This window comes from Acinonyx jubatus, chromosome C1 (genome assembly GCF_027475565.1).
Source record: "Acinonyx jubatus isolate Ajub_Pintada_27869175 chromosome C1, VMU_Ajub_asm_v1.0, whole genome shotgun sequence".
NCBI classification, from domain to species: Eukaryota; Metazoa; Chordata; class Mammalia; order Carnivora; family Felidae; genus Acinonyx; species Acinonyx jubatus.
The window spans coordinates 13773028-13796979 of NC_069381.1; the positions used below are offsets into that span (position 1 = coordinate 13773028).

The 23952-nt window shown below is 43.5% G+C and overlaps 1 protein-coding gene across 6 annotated transcripts in view; it reads right to left on the minus strand.

Moving 5' to 3' along the window:
• UBR4 (ubiquitin protein ligase E3 component n-recognin 4) overlaps window positions 1-23952 on the minus strand; it is a 131826-nt gene that overhangs the window by 105647 nt on the left and 2227 nt on the right. For all 6 annotated transcript variants that reach the window (XM_027060248.2, XM_027060246.2, XM_053208030.1 and 3 more), the window contains exons 2-17: window positions 18062-18159; window positions 16736-16839; window positions 15840-15969; window positions 15588-15727; window positions 14981-15083; window positions 14720-14861; window positions 14438-14562; window positions 11167-11291; window positions 10509-10568; window positions 10233-10423; window positions 6105-6204; window positions 5832-5969; window positions 4659-4776; window positions 3432-3619; window positions 2320-2479; window positions 2114-2199 (exon numbers count right to left, since the gene is read on the minus strand). In XM_027060248.2, the coding sequence (XP_026916049.2) occupies window positions 2114-2199; window positions 2320-2479; window positions 3432-3619; window positions 4659-4776; window positions 5832-5969; window positions 6105-6204; window positions 10233-10423; window positions 10509-10568; window positions 11167-11291; window positions 14438-14562; window positions 14720-14861; window positions 14981-15083; window positions 15588-15727; window positions 15840-15969; window positions 16736-16839; window positions 18062-18159 (2008 nt within the window). The remainder of the gene's footprint in view (window positions 1-2113; window positions 2200-2319; window positions 2480-3431; window positions 3620-4658; window positions 4777-5831; window positions 5970-6104; window positions 6205-10232; window positions 10424-10508; window positions 10569-11166; window positions 11292-14437; window positions 14563-14719; window positions 14862-14980; window positions 15084-15587; window positions 15728-15839; window positions 15970-16735; window positions 16840-18061; window positions 18160-23952) is intronic.

A 23952-nucleotide genomic window follows, 5' to 3' on the forward strand; every position in this document is an offset into this window, starting at 1 on the left:
TCTGCATCGCTCTGTCTCTCTCTGTGTCAAAATAAACTTAAAGTGGAAAAAAAAAAAAAAAAGAATTTCTCAAATAGCCTAGGATTTTAAGAATCAAGTTTAACCTCTTGAAATGGCTTCCTAGATTTTGTCCCTTTGGGGCAAGTGCAATCTCTTCGATTGTGTCCTGATTCTGAGAATCCACTGAAATAACCTTAAGAATAACAAAAAAAAAAAAAATTTCAAAACAATCTTAGGGCAAACTACTGGAGATCTACCAAATTTAATTCTTCCAGGGGAGATGAAGGGTGGCCACAGCTAGGAATCTGCATTTTTTTAAACAAATTCCCCAGGGATCTTTATGTGCACTAAAGAATGAGAACCACAAACTCTGACCGTGTTAAAAAGAAGTTATTATCAAAATATGACCTTGTCAAATGTTGGGAAAGTGAACCCACAAATCTTGAACACATTGCTGGTGATAGTAAATCTTGGTGCAGCTCCTGTGTTTGTTTGTTTATTTATTTTTATTTTAGTTTTTATTTATTATTTATTTAAAGTAATCTCTACACCTAATGTGGGGCTCAAACTCACAATCCTGAGATTAAGAGTCGCACGCTCCACCAACTGAGCCAGCCAGGTGCCCCACTGATGTAGCTACTTTAGAGAGCAGTCTGGCATCACCTGCTTACAATCACATACTCCATATCCTGCCAATTCCACTCCCAGTTCTCTACCCAAGAGAACCCCTTGTTTTATCACAGGAGACTTCTACAATAAAGATCACAACAACAACTGGAATAGCAACAAAATCTGACACAATCCGAAGGTCCAACAGTGGGAGCAGAGGGGAGCTGGTATAGTCACAAATACAATGGGACAGCAGACAGCAGTCAAAGCAAGAACTTCAGAATTAGCAATAATATAAATGAACCTTGGCGACATAGTGCTAAATAATATTAAGTGAAAAAAGAAAGTCTAAAAAGATTATATATAGCATGGTATCATTACTATAATGCTTAAAACAATCAATTTAAAACTTTAAGGACTACGAATGTAAAAATAAATATATATAGGGGCACCTGGGTGGCTCAGTCGGTTAAGCATCTGACTCTGGCTCAGGTCATAATCTCATGGTAAATTCAAGCCCCGCGTTGGGCTCTGTGCTGACAGTTCAGAGCCTGGAGCCTGCTTCAGATTCTGTCTCCCTCTTTCTCTGTCCCTCCCCCCCCCCCCCCCCCCGCCAACTCTCTCTCTCCTTCAAAAATAAACAAACTTCAAAAAAATTGTTAGTAAATAAAATACATATATACATACATATGTATATGTATGTATATATGTATACACACATGGATATATAATATATAAATAAAAGTAACGAATGAAGGAATCTGAGATGCAGGATTCAGAACATCACCTCCCAGCGGGGAGAGAAAACCCTAAGATCTCAAAACTTACAATCAAGATCCTAGGCTTTATTTTCGTGGTGAGTTTGCAAATAGCAGTCTATCTGAAAACACCTACTCCTATAATTTGAATGATTATTTTTTTTAAGCTTATTGATTTATTTTTAAGAAAGAGTGCGAAGAAAGTGCAAGCAGAGAAGGGGCAGGAAGGGAAGAAGAGAGAATCCCAAGCCGACTCTGTGCCGTTAGCACAGAGCCTAATGTGGGGCTCAAACTCACAAACCGTGAGATCATCACCTGAGCCAAGATCAAGATGTTTAACCAACTGAGCTACCCAGGCGCCTGAATGATTCTTTTAAAACACACATTTCAACATGTATTTCTTAGATTACTAATTAAGTTAAGCATCTCCTACGTTTGCTGGCCATGTGTATTTCCTTTTATAAACCGCTCTCATCTATTTTGTCCACTTGCCTACTACGACAGTCATCAGGAGCTGTTTTCATCATTTTTCCTTTTAAGTTTACTGAATGACTTGGGGATAAAGAACACATTTTCTCTTCCCTAAAATGATCCTCATCAGGGCAGTGGGACATAATCATCTCTCAACACTCTTTCCAGTGAGGGGGTCCCCAGGATAAACTATGTTCCTTTGCGACTGGAATGCTACAGCCTACTGGGAGCTGACACAGACAGTGCTTGGCCAAAGGGTCACAGTGCACACAAACCTGCAGGTTGGGCGATTGAAGATCAGAAGTTACCAGAGAATGGTTGAAGTGATAGAGAGCAGCAGCAAACTCTTCATCTGATGAACCTTGGAGGCAAATAAGAAAACCAATGACTCAAGCAGCCACTTGATGCATTACACCGCCCTGGCGACAGCCAAACCCCACCAAGGAAAAAAACCCGCCAGGCACCAATCCTGTCTACTGACCCTTGAGTCCATCTTTGTCCACCTCCTTAATGATACTGGCCAGGGTGGCCATGTGGTGTTCTGAAAGAGACACACTCAGGTAGTTTCGGATAAAATTATTCCGTGAGTTCAGCATGGAAGAGGTAATGAAGTTCAAAATGTTGGAAGCCAGACCTAAGAACTAAAGAGAGCACAAAGAAGTTCATGTCAGGTTCATAAGCCCAGAGTGCCTCTAAATCCTCAATCTAAATAGACATAAAACATGCCCATAGAGCTGATGGAACAAATGCAATGAATTCAAGTCAGAGTTTAAAGTCCCTACAGTGGGAGTGGGGCTAAGCTTAACTATGACAATCTTTCCCACCTAATTCTTCCAATTACAAAAAATGGCACCAGTTGAACACAACAGACTTCAGAAAACTCCGTGTGAAGACAGAGGCTTCTGGACAGACAGACTTGCTTCTTTCACTCCTCCAAGGCCCTGTATTTGTTCAGCTCGGGGACATTATTGGAATAAGGAATTCAGAAGCCTGTATGATCGTTATACACACAGGGAATTCCGAGCTCCTTACTGCTCTCTCAAAATGAAACTGAATTATTGTGTAAATGTTTTATGTCCACAGCCTTGACTAGACTAAGCTGTATGAAAGTGAGGTCCGTATCTGACGTGTCTGCTTTAGAACAGGGCTGATAGTACATCATCTAGAAATACTGCTTGAACAAATAATTAGCGAGCATTTAATGACGTACCACACCTATGCTAAGGGCTCTTCACTTCTTCACAACACCCTTAAAGGCAGGTACTATCACTCCCATATAACAGAAGACAATACTGAGGCTTGGAGAAGTTTAGATTCTTGCCCACAGTCTCAAAGCCAGTGAGTGGTAAAAGCTAGATTCAAACTCACTTCTAAATCCAAAGGCTATGTTACTAACCCTCAATCAGAGAAGCAACACCAAGGGTACAAGTTATTTAATCAAATGCAATCAGTACACTCAGGCCCTAAGTAAAAATACCTTTAAACATGACAGTTAATTAACCAATCTACAAAATGTCTGAGTTCAAATGGTCTGCTCTTCACACCCCTTCTTCCCATTTCTCCCTCCCCTAAACCTCAGAAATCCACTCTTACCAACTCAGGATCTTTGCGACTAGCCAAAATGTTGCCCTTCTCACCAGGGGCCTGTTTACTGGGGCTTTTAACGCGAGGCGAGCTCTCCAGCGGAGGGGGTGGGGGAGGGGGTGGAGGTGCCACTTTCTCCTTACTGGGGGAGATGGTCTCCTCAAACCATTGCCCCAAAATAGGCTCACTGTCATCATCTGGAACAGAGAAAGAGAGAAGTAATAAAAATAACACAATGTAAAAATTTTTTTAGCACACCTGCTTTGTAAAACAGTCTACGTCAAGAGGAACACGAGGATTATCTGGACTCGGTGGGAGTAACGTGGTTTCATAAATTTGTCAATACTCCTCTAAGTGTGTAAGCAAACCAGAAGCGTTTTATGGCACATAAATTATACCTCAATAAAACTGGTATTTTTTTTAAGGAGTCCAATGAAGAAAGAACCACCTCACTTTACTGCCAACAAGCCAAATGTTTTGAAAAACAAATGTTTACTTGTCTGTGGGTTATAAAGCCCAAATTAAGACCTGGGTGGCCCAATCAGTTAAGCGTCTGACTCTTGATTCTGACTCATGTCATGATCTCGCAGTGGGTGTGGAGACTGCTTGAGACTCTTTCTCTCCATCTGACCTTCCCATGCTCTGCACACACACACCTTCTTTCTCTCTCTCTCTCTCTCTCTTTCTCACAGACAAGAGACAGGGCACACACATGCTCACGCTCACTCGCGCTCTCTGATACACAAATAAAACTGCACCTTTCACAATACTATACACTGCTCCCACAAACCCAATTATAATGAACTGGAGATATTTATCTCATTCCATCTCTCTCCAAACAAAGGCAGAAGGGAATGTTCATTTTGCCCTGTTGTTCACTGCAACAGAGTGGAGTTTCTCTTCCTACGCCTCCCCACACCACGCATCTATGACAACAGCCAAACCAATCGCCTTACACACAAATGGGTTAATGCAGAAAGAAACGTGAAACGAGATGTATTTTGATCTTGGAGGGGAAAGGATGAAAAGCAATCTGGGCTTCACTGAGAGTAATTTCTACCGTCCATTTTTCCACAGCTCAACTTACTCTTGAATAACATGTCACCTTTGAGGGCACAGAAAATCAGGATCCATGCTACGCAGGTGAAAATGGCAAACAGGAAACTAACGGAAGTGAGCCAATGGAGAAACTTCCTGTTGCAACTATCTCCTGGGAGATGGAAAAGAGGCCTCTACCTTGGCTGCTGTCCTCCTCTGTGCTGCTGAAATCATCCTCATAGTAGGTGTTTGAGTCAGTAGAGGCACTGGCATCACTGCTCATGGAGCCCTTCCTCTGACGCTGCAGGACACAGGCCTAGGAAAACAGCAAGGTTTTGGAACCAATGGTCACAGAAATGGAGCCGCCCTACTTCACCTCATTCACCACGTAAGACATCTTTTCCGTGTCTTCTTTCTTCCTCTAAATCCAAGAAAATCTCTTGGGGTGCCTGGGTGGCTCAGTCTGTTAAGCTTCAGACTCTTGGTTTCGATCAGGCCATGATCTCACGTTTCATGAGATCGAGCCCCGCATCAGACTCTAGGCTGACAGCACGGAGCCTGCTTAGGATTCTCTCTCTTCCTCTCTGCCACTCCCCTGCTTGCACTCTCTTTCTCTCTTTTTCAAAATAAATAAATAAACTTTTTTTTTTTTAATTAAAAAATAAAAATATGACCGCTGTCACAAAGAACCAAGTAGCCATGTGCATCACAAAGCTGACAATCAGGGGGCACCCGGGTGGCTCAGTTGGTTAAGCCTCCAACTTCAGCTCAGGTCATGATCTCACAGTCTGTGAGTTCGAGCCCGCAGTCTGTGAGTTCGAGCCCCACGTCAGGCTCTGTGCTGACAGCTCAGAGCCTGGAGCCTGCCTCAGATTCTGTGTCTCCCTCTCTCTCTGCCCCTCCCTTGCTCTGAGTCTCTCTCTCTCTCTCTCAAAAAAAAAATAATAATAATTTAAAAATAATTTAAAAATAATTTTTTTAGGGGCGCTTGGGTGGCTCAGTCGGTCCAGCGTCCGACTTTGGCTCAGGTCATGATCTTGCAGTCCGTGAGTTTGAGCCCTGCATTGGGCTCTGTGCCGACAGCTCGGAGCCTGGAGCCTGCTTCAGATTCTGTGTCTCCTCTCTCTTTGCCTCTCTCTAACTCATGAGCGCACACACACGCACTCTCTCTCTCTCTCTCAAAAATAAATAAACATAAAAAAAAGCTGACAATCAGTAACGGATTCACGTGTGGAATCACTGAAGCTTTCCTCTCATCTTTAAAACATTACCATAAATTTTGAGTTTATGAAGGTCACGGCGTACAGCCTTTTTCCTCCTGAGAGGGTTACACGAGATCTTCCAAATCATCCACGGTGTGACCCCACCCACCTTTCTGTAGGAGGTTGACAGCAGTGTCAACAGCAGGTTCGTCAGTGGGACAGAGTCGATCAGCCGCTGAATCCTCTGGATGGAGGTGCTCTGGGCCATAATGCTCAGGACTGCCGGGGAACCGTCTGTTTCCCAACCCTGAAGGGAAGCACGGCAGAAGAGAATTACGGATCCAACGGCGCAGAAAGGAACCCCGTGATCAGATGGCTCAGGGCAGCCTCCCCAGGAGTGAAGCCAGCGTCGCCGTGCTGACCCCTGCGTGCAGTCCCTCACCTTGTGCAGTGCTTCCACTTGCAGGTCTTGAAAAAGAGAGGTTAACAGCGTGACAGCGTGGTTTGCTAGTATGACCGACAGCACCCCGAAGCCCTGGTGCCTATACGAAGAAGAGGAGAAACACAACTCACCACCTCGGAACAGGGGATCTTGCCATCCGGGGGTTCCAGACCCCTTTCAGAACCTATGAACCTTGCCCCGGAGGGAAGAAAATGCACATACAATATGTGCATGTAATTTCAGAAGCTCGGTCTCCCTGAAGCCCACCCACAGCCCGCCTGAGGATCCACAAGCTTCAGGTTAAGCACCCCAAGAGTAAAAGAAAGACTTCCAAGTACACGGCATTTTGGAATTTAAACTATCAGCTCGAATCGACCGGGTGATGTATAGATGCTGACATTCAAAGGTTGCTAGGACATTTGAAGTCATTCTTTTGAGAAGAAAAAAGTTAAAAATTGCCAATTTCTGTAAAATATCTGGGCACAAACCAAAGAGAATAAAAATGAAGACTGACACATTGAATGTAAAACTTTCTTTCTGTCCAAATGGCCACATGACAATTAGAATATCTAATATACAAAGAGTGCACATAAATTAGTAAGAAAAAAGGACAAACACCAAAGAGAAAACTGGGGCAAAGGACACAGGCAGTTGCAATGGCACTAATAAAGAAATACGAATAAGAGAAATGTAATACCACCTTTCTCCTTTAACGCTGGGGCACCTGGATGGCTCATTCAGTTGACCATCCAACTTTGGTTCAGGTCACGATCTCACAGCATCGGAGTTCGAGCCCCGTGTCGGGCTCTGCACCAACAGTTCAGAGCCTGGAGCCTGCTTCAGATTCTGTCCCCCTCTCTTTCTGTCCCTCCCCAACTTGTGTTCAAAAATAAACTTTCTCCTTTAACATTAGAAAACCTGAAACCTAACAATGCCCACTGTCAAAGATCTGTGTCTCCCTTTCTCTCTCTCTGTCCCTACCCCACTTGTGTTCGGTCTCAAAAATAAACTTCCTCCTTTAACGTTAGAAAACGTGAAAACTAACGATGGCCACTTCAAAGCGGACCTGGGGAAACGGGCACATGTGCACACACAGCTGCTAAGTAAGAATGCAATCAGAACAGTCTGAAAAAACATTTCAAATTTTTACATAAGCGTGCCCTTTGTCCTAACATTCATACCTCTAGGTATTTACCCCAAGGGGATAATTAAGCAACTTCACAAAGATTTATGTTTTAGAAGATTTATCAAAGCACAGTTTATCAAAACCAGAAATTTCATACACCCTAAATAAGTGTTTCAATAAGGTGATTAGAGTCAACTATGGCCTATTTACATAGTGGAATGCTTAGATACAGTGAATCCCTAATACGGGCACTGAGAAAACGTCTATGATGTTTTCTAACGGTGATCCTGCTTCTGTAAACATATACATTTTGAATGCATGCACAGAAAAACATCTGGAAGAACGTTTATCGATTTGGGTGGGAGAATTGGGGTGATTTTCCCCCCTTTCTTATGGTTTGTAACTTACACAAGGAACAGGTTTTCTTCTTAAATCTTAAGAAACAATAACCATTTTTTAAACATAACTACTTTTTTTTAAGTTTTATTTACTTATTTTGAGAGAGAGAGAGAGAGAGAGAGAGCTAGCAGGGGAGGAGCAGAGAGAGAGGGGAGAGAGAGGATCCCAAGCAGGCTCCGCGCTGTCAGCATAGAGTGCGACGCAGGGCTCGAACTCAGGAAGCATGAGCTCATGACTTGAGCCAAAACCAAGAATCTGACACTTAACCAACTGAGCCACCTGGGCGCCCCATAACTGCTACTTCTATGGGCAGACCTTTTGGCATCCTCCCACTTCCCTCTACAGTACTATGAGCGCAGACACTCACAGAATTATAAACTACTATTCCCTCTAATGTGCTTACCTCCCTTCTTTGCCTAGTGTCTACCGTCTACCATCCCAACGTCTTTCTCAGATTTCAGTTCGCTTAACACCTCAAAGAAGCCTGCTTTGATTTCTCTGACCAGGCCAAACGCCCTTATTGTAATACTCTCTAGATACAATTTGACATCTCTCTTCATGTTTCTTGGAAGCGTGTCCTTTTTTTTTTTTTTTTGGTACATCACAGCATTCCAGAAATGACACAGAGCCTGGGACAGAGAAGACAACTCAGTGAATAATTTGTTGACTGAGGTCCAGAATTTGACTCCCTCCTTGAACTCCAGACGCCCATGCCAACCGCCTCCTCTACATCTCACACAGAGAGATGTGACAGTCATCTCCGAGTCGGCATGGTGAAGATGACATTCTGTGTTTCTTCGCCTTCCTGCCACCCCAGCTACTCCTGAGCTGGTATTCCCAGTCTCCGTAAATCATACCATCCTCCGTAAATTACACAATTTTTTGTCTCCTGCCAAAAAATGTTGAGGTCCTATTTTTCACACTCAATATCCAAGCCATCAGCAAATCCTGTCAGCTGTACCTTCAAAACACATACCCCTTGGACCTCTTCTCTCTGCCTTTCCCACCAGCTCTGTCATTTGCAGAAATGCATCAGCTTCCTACCCGCCCTCCTTCCTGCCTTACACCCTGCAGTCTGTTCTCCTCACAGAAGCTGGCTTCTCACATCGCCAATAACTAGTAAGTCAGATCGGATCACTTTCCTGGGGAAAACCCTCCATGACTTACAGATTACACTTGGCCCTAGGAGATCTGGCCCCAGGCTACCTCTCTGATCTAATTTCCACGCTCCCTCCTGGACAGCTCCACTCCAGCCCACATGGACCTAACTGATCCTTAAAAATGCCAATCAAACCTCCATCTCCAAACCTGAACAATTCTACCCCCAAAATCTGCATGGCTCACCCTGCCACCTCACATATGTTCTCTCCGTCTTGTCTTCAGAGCTTATTCCTCACCACCCTAACTAAAACACCAGCCCCTGTCACTCGCTAGCCCCTTGCTCTGATTTATTTTTCTTTACAGGACTCCTACGATAAGTTATCATGAACGTATTAGTGTATCTGCTCACGGTCACTCCAGTTAGAAAAGAAGCTCCACTGGGGCACCTGGGTGGCTCAGTCGGCTGAGCGTCCGACTTCAGCTTAGGTCATGATTTCGCAGTGTGTGGGTTCGAGCCCCACATCAGGCTCTGTGCTGACAGCTCAGAGCCTGGAGCCTGCTTCGGATTCTGTGTCTCCCTCGCTCTCTGCCCCTCCCCTGCTCATGCTCTGTCTCTCTCTCTCCCAAAAATAAACTAAATAGAAACGAAAAGAAGCTCCATCAAAGCAAGGACACTGCTTTAAAGAGTGCTACGTCCTCCATGCCCAGAGACAGCCCAACATGTGGTAGGGACTGAATAGCAAACAAAACCCAGAAATGCCCAGGCTCAGAAAAGAAAACGTCAAACCACATGGAAGTCATATGTCTAACTTCTCTCCTAGCAAGCAGGGCTTACTTCACCCAAACAGATGCAAACATTTTAGGAAGCAAGGCAGGGGGACCCGACAGAATCCTCTTTAGAGGTTAAACATGCAGTGAGCCATCAGCTGAAAGTTAAACAGGCCCATTACACAAAACAGAAGCACTGTTTTCTGATTTGACCCTCATAAAAACCCTGAAATAGGGGCACCCGGGTGGCTCGCTCGGCTGCACTTCCGACTCTTGATTTCGCTTCAAGTCAGGATCTCATGTTTGTGAGTTCAAATGGGCTCGCAATGGGCTCCACACCAATTAACATGGAGCCAACCTGGGATTCTCTCTCTCTCCCTCTCTGCCCCTCCCCAGCTTGCACACGCTCTCCCTCAAGATAAACAAACATTAATAAATAAATAAATAAATAAATAAATAATTAAATAAAACCCCTGAAATACGTTACACACACATTTCCCCCTCTTATGGATAAGGAAACAAGATCGGAAAGAATGAACGATTTATCCAAAATGACACAGCTATGATGTAGAGACAGTGGATGATGGTCATCACCTTAGTCATTAAATTCAACCAAGTACGAAGGCAAACGTTTCTATCGATGCGAAGACAAGAGGGGTTACACCAGCTCCCCATCAAGACAAAATGGCAGGCAAACAAAACAAAACATGAGTAGCGAACGAGTAGACACATACCCTTTTCCAGGCCCCAGTTTAGGAGAGCCCACTCCCTCTTTTGTGCGAGAAAGGATGTCTCTGACTCGGAGTGCGGCCAGTGGGTCTTTCTCTTTCCCCTTATCAGCCAAGGCAGTAGGGCTGAGGTTCAATATGAGGAAAAGACTGTTTAACAAACACCAGGCACCCAGCAGTTGGAAGTTCTGATAGTGCTGTTAAAAAGGCACAAAAGCAAAGTATGAACACAGAGATCTTACAGGCTGTGAGACAGGAATGTAGCAGAGACACATTTCTTACCTCTCCACCGGCCCGGCGGGAATTGCTGATCGCTTGTCCGATCATGTCATATATTTCAAGCTGCACAACATCAAACATAACAAAAAGCTGAGCAAGCTGTCGTATTTCATTACAAATGTTAATCCCACCCAAACTCATTTCGCTCATAAAATTAAATGTCCTCAAGGCACTTTCTAATGATACAATCCCATCACACTTTCCTTGACCTGCGCATGGTGTTGACTACTCTCTATATCCAGCTCCTGTGTCACCTCTTCAGAGGTGTCCCCTGCCCCCAATCTAAAACAATACCCCAGGCCCACATCAGACCACAGCTTACCACACTGATTCATCCTACATGCTTAGCATTCTCTGCGGGTATCTCACGTATCGTGTGTCTTCACTAAAAGTGCACTGACACACAGCACGCCTTCAACTACATGTGCTGACTGAATGACTCCTCGCTCACAGGGTCCACTGCCAACACGAAGATGCAGTGTTTTCTGCAGAGTCAACCAAGCTGCCAAACACGCCAAACACCTACCACTCAGACCTGTTACCCGAGCGGAAGGGTTGGAGAGTACTCCGTGTCCTTTCCTCTACCCGGGAAGAGAGGGGGGCCTGACCCTATCTCCTCACAGAACAATGGCAGTGCCTGGGTCCAGATGGCATGGCTTACACATTTCTGGACGATCGTAGCCGCATCGCTCTCGTAGTCGTCTTCTTTGGAGCTCGTGGACCCCGTCCGCACCTGCTGGGCACTACCCACATGCAGGATGGCCATGCAAGTTGCCACACTCACGCCTGGAGGAAAAAAAGAAAGATGCACAGATTCGAATCATGGCAGTCCCACGAGCCCACCAAAACAGAACCATAAAACAACCTACCCAAAGGTAATTCCATGATTTGATCACAGACAGTAAAGTCCACAGGGCAAGACTTAAATAGTGATACCATCCGATCTAGCAATCAACACTCCTAAGTACTTAGCTGAATGAGCTGAAACCTTCTATCCACATAAAAACCTGCACACAAATACTTATTGTAGCTTTATTCATGGTTGCCAACAACTGGAAGCAATCAAGATGCTCTTCGACAGGTGGATGAAGTACCACAAATTACGGCACACCCATACGAGGAGTATTATTCGGCAATAACAAAAAACGAGCTATCAGGTCACAAAAAAATCACGGAGGAAACTTAAATGCGGGATCCAAGCAGACTGCTTCTAACTTTAGGGCATTCTGGAAAAGCTAAAACTATGGAGACAGTGAAAAGATCAGTGATTTCTAGGGGGCAGGGGTAGGGGTAGGAGAAAGGGATTACTGAGTAGAGCACAAGGGACTGCAGAGCAGTGAAACTATTCTGTGTCACAGTGATGACGAATACACGACGTTATGCATTTGTCAAAAGCCACAGAACCGTCTGAAAGAGAAATCCGTAATGTAAACAACGGACTTCTCAGATGTTAATAGTGTATCAACAGTGCATTCATCGATTATAACAAACGTACTGTTATTAATGCACTATGTTAATGATGAGGGAAACTGTATTGGGGACAGAAGGTAGATGGGCACTCCGTATAACCTGCTCAATTTTTCTGTAAACGTAAAACTGCTTTAAAAATAAGTATCTAGGGGCGCCTGGGTGGCGCAGTCGGTTGAGCGTCCGACTTCAGCCAGGTCACGATCTCGCGGTCCGGGAGTTCGAGCCCCGCGTTGGACTCTGGGCTGATGGCTCAGAGCCTGGAGCCTGTTTCCGATTCTGTGTCTCCCTCTCTCTCTGCCCCTCCCCCGTTCATGCTCTGTCTCTCTCTGTCCCAAAAATAAATAAACGTTGAAAAAAAAAATAAGTATCTATTAACTTTAAAACTTTAAAGATATCACAAAGGTATTTTTCAATTTTTTCAAGATTACAGGGAAAAACATTCCACTCTTGGTGTTCCTCAAAGACATCAAGGCCAAATCCTTGTCTTTAAGTCAAATCCCAGGCCATCAAATTTCAACAACAAACCAACTCTGGGATCTTTACTCTGACTAAAAATTTTTAAGGATTCTTTAACCATTACTGACTAAGTATACTGACAGCCATGTAATATTCAAGAAATTCCCTAATAATTGAAACAAACCCCAACTTAAAAACTGCAAAAATCAAAGGCAGAGGACAAGGAAATAAATACTGGAATTGGGCTGGGAGAGAACGTATCTTCACAGGTATCTTTAGCTTTCTATTCCTACTGCTGCTGCCCTAGCTTAGGCCCTTAATGTGTCTCGCCTGAATGACTATAAAAAAAATCCTAACAGAGCTTCCGGACTCCAAATTTCTCCATGCCAAAATGTCCTGTGTACTGCTACTTGAATGTTCTTCCTAAAATATAGCTCAGAATCTTCAATGGTTTCTCCTGTCTATAGGACACAAACCAAATGACTTAGACTGCATTTCTCTCTTTTTTTTTTTTTTAGAGACAGCACAAGCGGGGGAGAGGGACAGAGGGGGAGGGAGGGAGGGAATGAAGGAGGGGAGGGGGAAGGGGGAGGGGAAGAATCTTAAGCAGGCTCCGTGCAGACCCGGGACTTGAGCCTACAACCGTAGCATCATGACCTGAGCCGAAATCAAGAGTCAGATGCTCAACTAACTGAGCCACCCAAGTGCCCCTAGCCTGCATTTCTAAGACCTCTTTGATTGTGTCCTTTCTTTCCCACTGTACAATACCCACTAAGCTCATATCCTCTCCCCCTGCCCCTCCTCTCCACACACACTGATATAGTATGTGCCCCCAGACTCTAGGACACTCTTGAGTCCTGCTTCTGCCTCTGCCTAGGGATAGCCCTACTGAAAATCCACCTGCCCTACAGGTACATCAACAGAACTTCTTCATTACTACTGCTTTACCCAATTCCTATTTGCATCCAGATATTCAAAATAAAGCTGTTGGAAGAATATAGGGAGATGATCAACCTCAGCAATTTCGTGATGGTCCCCAAGGTCAGGTTTCCAAGACTGTTCAAATCCTCACTCAGAGAGCCAAGTAAACAAAGGAAGTTGTTATACCTTCCAAGACATACCAGGACTATGCTATTTGAAATCAAGGATCAGTGAATTGGGTTAAAAAGTCACTGTCATAACTTAAAAGTGAGTAAACGCCAGATGTCAGGCCCCACTTCCAAGGCAGCATGATCAACAGGAAGAGAGGAGATTTTGTGGGCGCACGAAGAATAATCAATATAAACAGATATCACCTGTTCCATGAAGGCTTCCTCAAACCTGCTCCCACAGCAAGACTCCCTCTCTCTCTACTTCGCACACCCAACCGTGCTACACTCCTCTTACTGCTTTTTGTCATCTCCTGTTTTATGTCATACCCTGCGGTCCTAACTGTTCTCAGTGTAGGCTCCTTGAGGGCAAGGATCAGATACTGTTCATCTCAATATCCCAACAGCACTTGGCGTTTTGCTTTACACAGACATTTACTATCTGCACATACTAGAAAATCAAATATGCACATAATAACAACACCAGCAGTGGAACAACAAGATAATTTACAAGACTCCTACTGAGACCTCATTTCACCTAGATGAGACATTAGATGATCCTCGGGGGGAAGGGCACAAGTAAGGCGGGGAGAGCACTCAGAAGGATCTCATGGTTGGGACACTTGGGTGGCGCAGTTAAGCATCTGACTTCGGCCCAGGTTATGATCTCACAGCTCATGAGTTCGAGCTCCGCGCTGAGCTCTGTGTTGACAGCTCAGAGCCTAGAGCCTGCTTCCGATTCTGTGTCTCCCTCTCTCTCTGCCCCTCCCCTGCTTGTGCTGTCTCTGTCTCAAAAATAAAAAAAAACATTTAAAAAAAAATTAAAAAAGCAAAAAGAAAAAAAAAGGATCTCATGGTTTCCAGAAAGTGTACTTGTACTTGACTGACAAAATGAGAACAGACATCATCACCTCTCACCTGCATAGAGACAACTTAGGCTGAGGACTGTCACATCTTGCAGACGAGAAGGATTGAGAGGCTCCAACACAGGTAGAGAGAGGGTATCCAATGCCATGGTAACATCAATCACCAGTGAATGAAAACTAGAACATAACAGAGGAGGAGGTTAACAAGAGCGTCTCTTTGAATCCCTTGCTTCTTATTCTGATCACTAAAGAAAGTCGGCATGCCACAGAAAGCTAACCGGTTTCTTTCCGAGGGCAGCATCAGAACATAAAGCACACAGCCTGAGCCCCTTACCCATTGCGAACAGCAGTGGCATCTGCTACTGTTGCAGGCATGATGAAGAAAGAATTGGCCAACACTGCATCTTGAAACCGATTGATGTAGCGCAGGAAATACGGTAGGTTCAAACACACACGCAGCAGCTTCTCTGAGCCACCTGAATCAACGACAAGGCTCAACCTTACAAACAGGCCTCTGTCTGCTGCTGGATTCTCTTCCACGTATGAAATTTTGGAAAGCAGAGAAACCAGCTTTCTGACGATGATTAAGTCTTACCAAGCTCTTGAAGACTAGCCACATTCTGAGCTATAAACACATTCTTGGTTTTGACAGCAGAGGCTTGATCTGTGGATGACTGCTCATCATTTTCCCCTTCAGCCTAAAGAGAAACAAAAGGCACGTGAAAGGCCTATCATGATACCATCATCTGCTGACTACAGCCCTGCAGTCAGAATCGAAACAAGCACCCAAATGAAGCAGTTCTACGGATACTCCTCAGACTCCCCAGTTAATGAGGGGCAACTCCCCCTCTAATGTAGGGAAAATACAAGTTAGTTTCTCAAGAAGAGAAAAATATAAAGCTTTAAAATATATATATTCTACAACCAGTATAGAGTGTGATACCTTTGACAGAAAAATGTACGTGCTCTTCACGTTCATTTGCACTGAGAAATTCAGAAGAATGATCATCAAAAGAGTAACAACAGTGGACAGAATGTTAGGGTAAGTTTTGCTTTTTTCTGGTTTGTATTCTTCTATTTCTTTCTATCATAGGCACTTAATCACTTTATATCGCAAACAGAAGATGCATTTGTTACTTTTTTCTAGTATTTTCATCTTAACAACTTCCAAGGGGTGAGGACATTTGGCTGGAGTAACTCACCGGAGTCTGTGGACCTATGGGCGGTGATGCTACAGTTCTAGGGTTGAAAACTGACGTCAGCTGATTCAAAAAATTCATCTGTACCTCCTTCTGCCTCAGCTCTGGGCTTACTGGTGAGGCCAGCTCTTTCTGATCTTCCACTGTAAATATAAAACCAAAAACAGGATGAGCAGAGTACCGCTAGAAGGCAGAGCGGGAGAAAGTTGGCCAGGGAAGCAGCCAAGGAACCGGGTCTGGCAAACGAACGCTCACCATCTGAGAGCGTCTTCACTGTTTGTGGCAGCTTGGCGGATTTCATCATGGCTGTGAACGTGATAATTTCAGTCCTGTCTAGTCGGCTACAGCCAGTGCACAGGCCCTTGATGAGGAGAATCAAGTGTTTCTGAGAAGACAACAAATTCAAGTATGTCTTTTAGAAGATGCTACTCTTTTGGGACTTGTAACTGGCACAGGGCCAGATTGAGCTTGCTAGCAAGAATAGAAATGAGGAAAAACACTAAAGCAGAGATCACAAGCTGATGGTCCTCAGACCACATCTGGCTTGCAAATTTGTCTCATTAGTCTCAAAGTGTTGCTGTTGGATTTTCAGCTTTTTATCTGAAGTTTTAGCTAACGTTTTAAAGCATGGAAGTTTTAGCATTCAAATCCAGATTTCTTATCTCTCTTGATAATCCCCAAGATAGAGCAACTGAGTCTCCACCCCTGCATGGCAACAATCGGCTGGAGCCACACAGCGACTGGCCCTTAATAGCTGTGGCTGGCACACTTCACTGATTTTGTTACTGACCTGGTCCCTGGAAACGTGACACTCTGCAATCCTTGCAAAAGACTGTGCAACCAGAGGAGGTTGGCAAACCACAGCCCCAATTCAGCCCACTGCCTATTTTTGTAAATAAAGTTTCCTGGACCACAGCTTCGCTTGTTCATGTACGTATTGTCTGTGGCTGCTTTCACACTACAAAGGCAGAGTTTAGAAGATAGAGACTAGTTGCAACAGGGACTGAATGGTCAGCAAATTGTTTACTATCTGGCCTATTACGGGAAATGTTCACCAACCCCTGCTCTCTGCCACCCCTTCTCCACCATTCCACTAGTCTGTCAAAGTCCTACTTCGAAAGAAGGGCCCCGGAAGAGCCCGGCACTCTCACCTGGGACACAGCGCAAGCCTCATCTGGATTCTCCAGACGTAGCAGAGAAAACTCAATCAGGACTTTACAGGCTGCTGCCACGGACTGAAGCTGGTTCCGGGGAACTGAGAAAGCAAGTAAGCTTTACTTAACCTCAGACTGCTTACAGCTTGCTTCAGCCTCACAGTCAGTACATCAAAACCAGACAACCATTGAGCTCCACATGTCCGACATCCCCGATGTCATTCTATGACAAGAATCATTCAGAACCAACAATCCAAGGCGCAAACAAAGGCATCCTGGCACTGATAGCCATCCACTGCTTTTAGATCAACCTATCTTATATTTACTGGAAATTAATAATAATAGGATATACATCACAATAAGTACCAAGAACTTCAAACATACTAATCCACTTAATCCTTGAACCAATTTTAAGAGGTAGCTATTATTGTTTCCCTCCCCCCTCCTTTTTCTAAACAGATAAGGAAATTACACCAGAGATGAAATGACTTGCCCAAAGTCACACAGCCACAAGCAAATCCAGGAAGTCTGACTCTGGAGTTCATGCTCTTAACTATTAGAACATACTACCTCTTCTTCCCCATAGGTTCTAAATGCCTTTTGCAAAGGGCTTCCTACACAAAATTTCTTCAAGCTAAACTGATTCTTTCAACAGGAACAGCGCCTATAATAAACAGCACTGGACACTTGAAGATTACTGAACGACCCTATACCTTCCTTTCATTTTACATGCGTAGCAAACTATTTAAGTAAACAAATAATTAGAATTCTTCAGAACTATCTTAGGATTTTTTTTAAAAAGAAAAACGCAAAAATTCAGAAATAGTGGAAAATAAGGGTAAAAAAAAGTTTAAAAGAATGGGAACTGAAACTGAAATCCCTTGAGATACCAGAGAACACAAAAGGAGAATTTACTTTCTCACCAAACCAAATAAGGAATAATAGAGCCCTCGTCAGTGGCTGCTAACCCCAGGTCCGTATCCACCCATCCGCCTCCACTCCCAGAAATTAACACGCTAGTAATTACACGTGCATGTGTGAAATCAGTAAAATGCTTTTGATTAAGAACGGAAGGAAGGTTAACTTAATGGGTTATAAAGCAGGTATCTGAACCAAGTGGTTTTTAAAGCCCCCTTGATTGGCCCAGGTAAAGGAACTTCCAGAGCCTTATCAGACTGACAGCAGTTTCCACCACTGGGTGGACAGGCTAAGAGTGCTAAAATACAACTTCATTAACAACCTGTTCAGACACCCTACAAAGAGGAGACACAATTCCCCTATTCCCAAGCCCTCGGCATGGAGTAACAAGAGTAGAATACTTACTGAGGCTGCAGACTGTTGTAATATAGTGTGTGGAAAGTGCAACAAAAGAGGAGTAGAAGGGCTCGTACTGCTTCTCATGGTGCAGGATTTCGGATTCACTGCAAAGAAAATAATTCAGCTAGCATCTATTTAGTGCTTCCTGTCTGCCAGATACCCATCCCCTTTACAGGCATTGCCCTACTTCATCCTTACAGCAACCCCAGTTGAGAGGCACTGTTACCATCCCTATATTCAAGATTGGGAAAGTGAAGCTTAGCAAATTAAAATCAAGCACCTTGCTCAAGGTGTCAGACTTAGTAAACAGCAATGGCTAAGAAGCAGGAAATATTTTCAAACTCACTTAGAATTTTAAAAATACAGGTAAAAACATAGCAGGATGCCATTTTGTCCTGTATTACTGGTTGGCAAAGACCAAAACCTAATAATGGCATGTGTTGGCCAAAAGAGGGTAGACCAGCACACTCAAAATACTGTAGTGGGAACACAGGTCATGGTAACCCATTCTGAAGACCAAACAAGGCCAGTCCATAATACAAATAACTTAAAAAGAATAACAATGCAGGCAGAAATCACCTGATCAGTGCTAAAACCTAAAATTTACCAGGTACCAGAGTTCTCCTATCTCCACACCTCCCCACATCCCCAACCAGGACACAGCTAAATCACAACAAATTCAGGGATTTTAGCCACATCCCCTTATCTTTAGCTGAAGAAATGTCCTCTTCTGTGAAAATCTGGGGTCCACCTAGGTCTTAAAGCCGTATACATTTATGTCATTCTATCAAATCAGATCCTAATCCACAACCCAAGAAACAAGAAGGCAATGAAAACAAAATAAAACAAAATGTTTCTTATTAAACGGAAAGAATAGAGGGCTGTGGCTAAATAGTTTTTTCAGTCAGTTAATTCTCCAATAAGAAGGATCACACTGGGAAGGGAAATGTACACAGTCAGGACTCTATCCACCTGCCAAATCAACACAGGAGCCAAAAAAGACAAGTTCAACACTAGGGAGGTGCCAGGGCGAGTGATGAATCATCTCAAACAGCACTTAAGAGTCTGGCATTGCAAACACTCTGCTATGTGGGGATTTATTGAGGATAAATGGTGATTTACCAAAGATCAGTTCCTTATCTTGGAATATCTTTCTTCACCAAGAAAAAATATTTATTGAGCACCTATGACGTGCAAGGATCTTCCTGCCCACCAAAGATCATTTCTATGATGGACAAAAAAAGAGGAAACAAAAACCTTTAAGCACCAAGTGACGCTCAAAGTTTCTGGTGACCATCACATTGGTACATGCTGGTATCCTACTCAGCATAAATGCCCTACTAAATCCCCTACTTCTACCTCACATACTTAGTTCTTCCTTCATTTCCATCCTTACATTTTTTAGTCACTGTTCTAAAGTTTTCCCACCCTGTAATTTGATGTATTTTACGGAGTCATTTACCTTCTCTGTTTTATTTCAAAAGTTCAGAGGTGTTCATCCCCATGTTTTTCAGCTGAGCGGGCTTACCAAAGCTAAAAGAAAAACTGCCCACCCAAAGGATGAACTTATTCTGTTGCTTTCATTCCCATTCAGATAAAGAAATAAATTCAAAATAAGAGAATAAACTCGTATTTATTTAATTGCCTGGTTCAATGTTGCCCCATTGTGATTTAACAAACCTTCCTTCCTGCCCTAGAAATACACAACTGCCTTATTCCAATAAAGAAACAAGAATGCACTTTGAGGAAAGATGGACCTTGGCATAGAAAAAAATGGAGCACTCTCAAGCTCCGCTTACAATTTGCTTAGGGCAACTAAGGATAAACCAGGGGAAATTAATTTGAAAAGAAGGGAGTAGACATGTGGACATGTGGACCTGTGGCCCAAAGGACAATACCATACCTCTTGATTTTAAAGAAACAAGTGTATACGAGTCACCTGATAAAGACTTGCTGCCTCCCTCATTCCCCAAGAATCTGAGACATCAAGACACCAGAGGGTGCGAAGGAATGGAAAAAATGGGACAAAGGGCAAGAAGTTAGGTAGGAATGGGGAAGAATGAAGACCTGAACACAAATATAACAAAGAGAAAGAAAAATAAAATTATAGGTAAAAACATCTCTCTCCTCTGGGCAGTCAAGCTATCTTCCTGAAACATCTGCTTCTTCTAACAAACATTCCAACAGCAGCACTTGGGCTGAAAGACATGGAATGGGAAACATGTATATTCCATACAAAATAAATGTGAGGCAGAGTACAAAGGAAAACAGCAGCTACGCAGCCAGGTCAGAGAAATCCAATTTGACATGTAAGTAAAAATGAACTGGCTTGGGTCTGGAAATCTAGATCTAGCTTTTTTTAGGAAAAGGTAGAAATCCAAGAGGACAAAATAAAAGACTAGGGATTCACCTCCCCTCTCCCTCCTAGATAACATACTATTTATATCTTTTTTGTAAACTCCCCAAACCCCTTTCCCTTCATCAGAATCATAAACCCCCAAGAACAGAATCCATTATGCTTGTTTCATGACACTTACAATCAGGAAACAAATAAGCATAATGAATACATTGAAGAATAAAAACACTGGGGCACCTGGGTGGCTCAGTCTGTTGAAAGTCCCACTCTTGATTCAGGCTCGGGTCATGATCCCAGGGTGATGGGATCCAGCCCCAGACCCCACGCTGAACGTGGAGGCTGCTTAAGATTCTCTGTCTCGCTCCCTCTGCCCCCTCTCCCCTGCTTGCACACGCGTGCACAAAAAGTTTAAATTTCTTCGAAAAGAATAAAAGCATTAAAAAATATATGCTCACTGAACATCTGCTGTGTGTCACATAGTACTTAACACATGTTAACCAAAGAACTAAAAGCCTTCAGATACCTTCCTCACACTCTTGACAAACCTGTGGTGAATGTGACACTAAGACATGGAGACATTAACCAGCCATGAGGACTAATCGCACAATTTTGCTCTATCATTTGGTGGCAGGCTTTTTTTTTCCCCCTGTAGGTCAATCGTGAACTTCAGTCCTACTGCATGTAAATTCAAAAGATCATGACATTAATGTATCCTCTTCTTCCTTTCAAGATATTTAGGAAATGACAGAACATTATCTAATAGGGATGTTTGTAACAGCTTCTGCCTTCCCAAGTAGGTCTCTCTGGCCTAAATTTTATACAACACCTGGGAGGCAGAGACAGAAAGAGATTTATCATTAAGGAGGCCAGAGGAGCCTAGGAAGGGCTGGCTCACGGGAAAGCGGCGTTTTCTTTTCTTTTCTTTTTTTTTTGGTAATCAAGAGTCAATGACAACTATGGTCACCAACATATCTTACACAGAGTTAAGAAAGGAATTCCGTATTTGATAGTACCTTAAAACATAAGGCTACATTCAGCAATTATCCTAATCAATCCCAAATATGGCATATGTTCTAATGAGCTAGTTCTAGCTCCATTTCTGGTCTGGAAAAGTAAGAGCACTGAAAAGATTTTCAATCTTTACTACTAAAAGACATGCTAGCACAGACAGTAAAAATAAAAATAAACTCCTCTTAGAGTAAACTTAGATATGTTTTTCTTTTAAAAATCGAAGGATGCTTTTTTATAATTAAAAAAAAATTTTTTTTAACATTTATTTATTCTTGAGACAGAGAGACACAGAACATGAATGGGGAGGGTCAGAGAGAGAGGGAGACACAGAATCTGAAATAGGCTCCAAGCTCTGAGCTGTCAGCACAGAGCCCGACGCGGGACTCGAACTCACGGACTGCGGGATCATGACCTGAGCTGAAGTCGGACGCTTGACCGAATGAGCCACCCAGGCGCCCCATATAACTTTTTAAATGTTTATTATTTTTGAAAGAGAGACAGAGTGTGAGTGGGGGGAGGGGCAGAGAGAGACACACACACAAAATGTGAAGCGGGGCTGCAGGCTGTCAGCACAGAACTGGATACAGGTTGGAACTCACCAACAGTGAGATTATGACCTGAGCCAAAGTCAAACACTCAATCGCCTGAGCCACCCAGGTACCCCTCAAAGGATACTTTTGAAAGTATGCTTCCAAGTTTACCCATGTGAATCTATTCCTCCTTTGTCTTACAGTTTGGCTGCAAAATCAAACTTAATAAACAGGGATAGACCTAGGAATTCTGTTTATCTTTTCTTCAAACCCAAAGTTCAAATGCAACTATAAAGGTATGAAAGAATAGAGACAAGTAGAACGGTAGGGCACAAAGGAGTCTCAGGGCAAGTTATCATCCCCAATGATCAAATGGGGAGGAATTCAATGAGCAGGCTGCCAGATAGGAAGGAAGAGCTGGCATGATGGAGTCAGGACATCTACAAGAGAAACAGAGAGTAGCAGATTGCAACAGAAAAATAGAAGGTCCCCGGAGGCAAGGAAGAAAAACACGGCAGTCAAGACAATAGAAAGGGAACCACAGATGCAAGAGGCAAACCCAAAAGTAAAGTAGCAGCCTAGGCCGGTAAACCTTTGATTACCTACAAAACAAAGCCCACCACAGCATTGTATGGTGCTGATCTGGTCCTATACTCGACAGCCGTAATCCTATATATAGGGAATACTTCCAAAATTCTCTTTCTTTTTTTTATTTTTTTAAAGTTTATTTATTTTTGAGAGAGAGGGAGAGAGAGGGAGAGAGGGAGGGAGGGAGGGAGGGAGGGAGGGAGAGAGAGAGAGAGAGAGAGAGAGAGAGAGAGAACATGAGTAGGGAAGGTCAGAGAGAGAGGGAGACACAGAATCCGAAGCAGGCTCCAGGCTCCAAGTTGTTAGCACAGAGCCCGGTGCGGGGCTCGAACCCACGAACTGGGAGATCATGACCTGAGCCGAAGATGGGCGCTTAGCCGACTGAGCCACCCAGGCGCCCCAAATTAATGGATTTTTTAAAATGTTTATTTATTTTAAGAAAGAGAGAGAGAGAGAGAGAGAGAGTATGAGCAGAGGAGGGACAGAGAGAGAGACCCAGAATCCGAAGCAGGCTCCAGGCTCTGAGCTGTCAGCACAGAGCCCGACGTGGGACTCAAACCCACAAACCGTGAGATCATGGCCTGAGCCGAAGTCAGACACTCAACTGACTGAGCCACCCAGGAGCCCCAATACTTCCATAATTCTTGCATCTTCATTTCTTTTTTTTTTTCCTTGAGAGGTTAAAAAAAAAAAAACTTTTGAGAAACAGAATAGCAAGGCACTAATTTTTGTGCTCTAAACCAGGGTTTGGCACTGTTTTCATAACAGCCCATATTTCAGAACAGTTTTTGCAATTTTTTTTATGACTGGGGAAAAAAATTTAAGGCTACTTTGTGGCATGAAATATCATATGAAATGCACATTTCAGTGCCCATATATGAGATTTTGGAACACAGCCACACCCGTTCACTTACGTACTGTGTAAGGCTGCTTCTGCCATACAATGGCCGGGTTGACGACTCCACAGAGGAAATACAGCCTGCAAATATTTGCTCTCTGGCCCTTTACATAAAAAGTGTGTCGACCTCTGCTCTATACCAAACTGAACACTTGTACATTTGGTTGTTTTTTTGACTGTAAAGAACTTGTCAGCCAGATATTTCTTCTGACAACTTTTCTTATGATCACAGGTTTCAAAATTAACCAAGCCACAAAAACCAGAACCAAGACTTCAGGGATCTTGCCTTACAATTAAAAATTTTGTTACTAAAACGTCCATTAGTTTCGATTTGTTTTCTAAACCGTGAAGAGAGTTCTTACTAAATGCCTACAAACACAGGCAACTCTAGGTCACCTTAGGGTGCAGGAGGGGGCCCTGTCTCTTATTTGGCAAAATTCAAACCCAGTTTGATATATTTGGTTTTGGCTCCTTCTACAAGCTGAACAGAGTTGTTAAACTGTTAGTTTCAAAA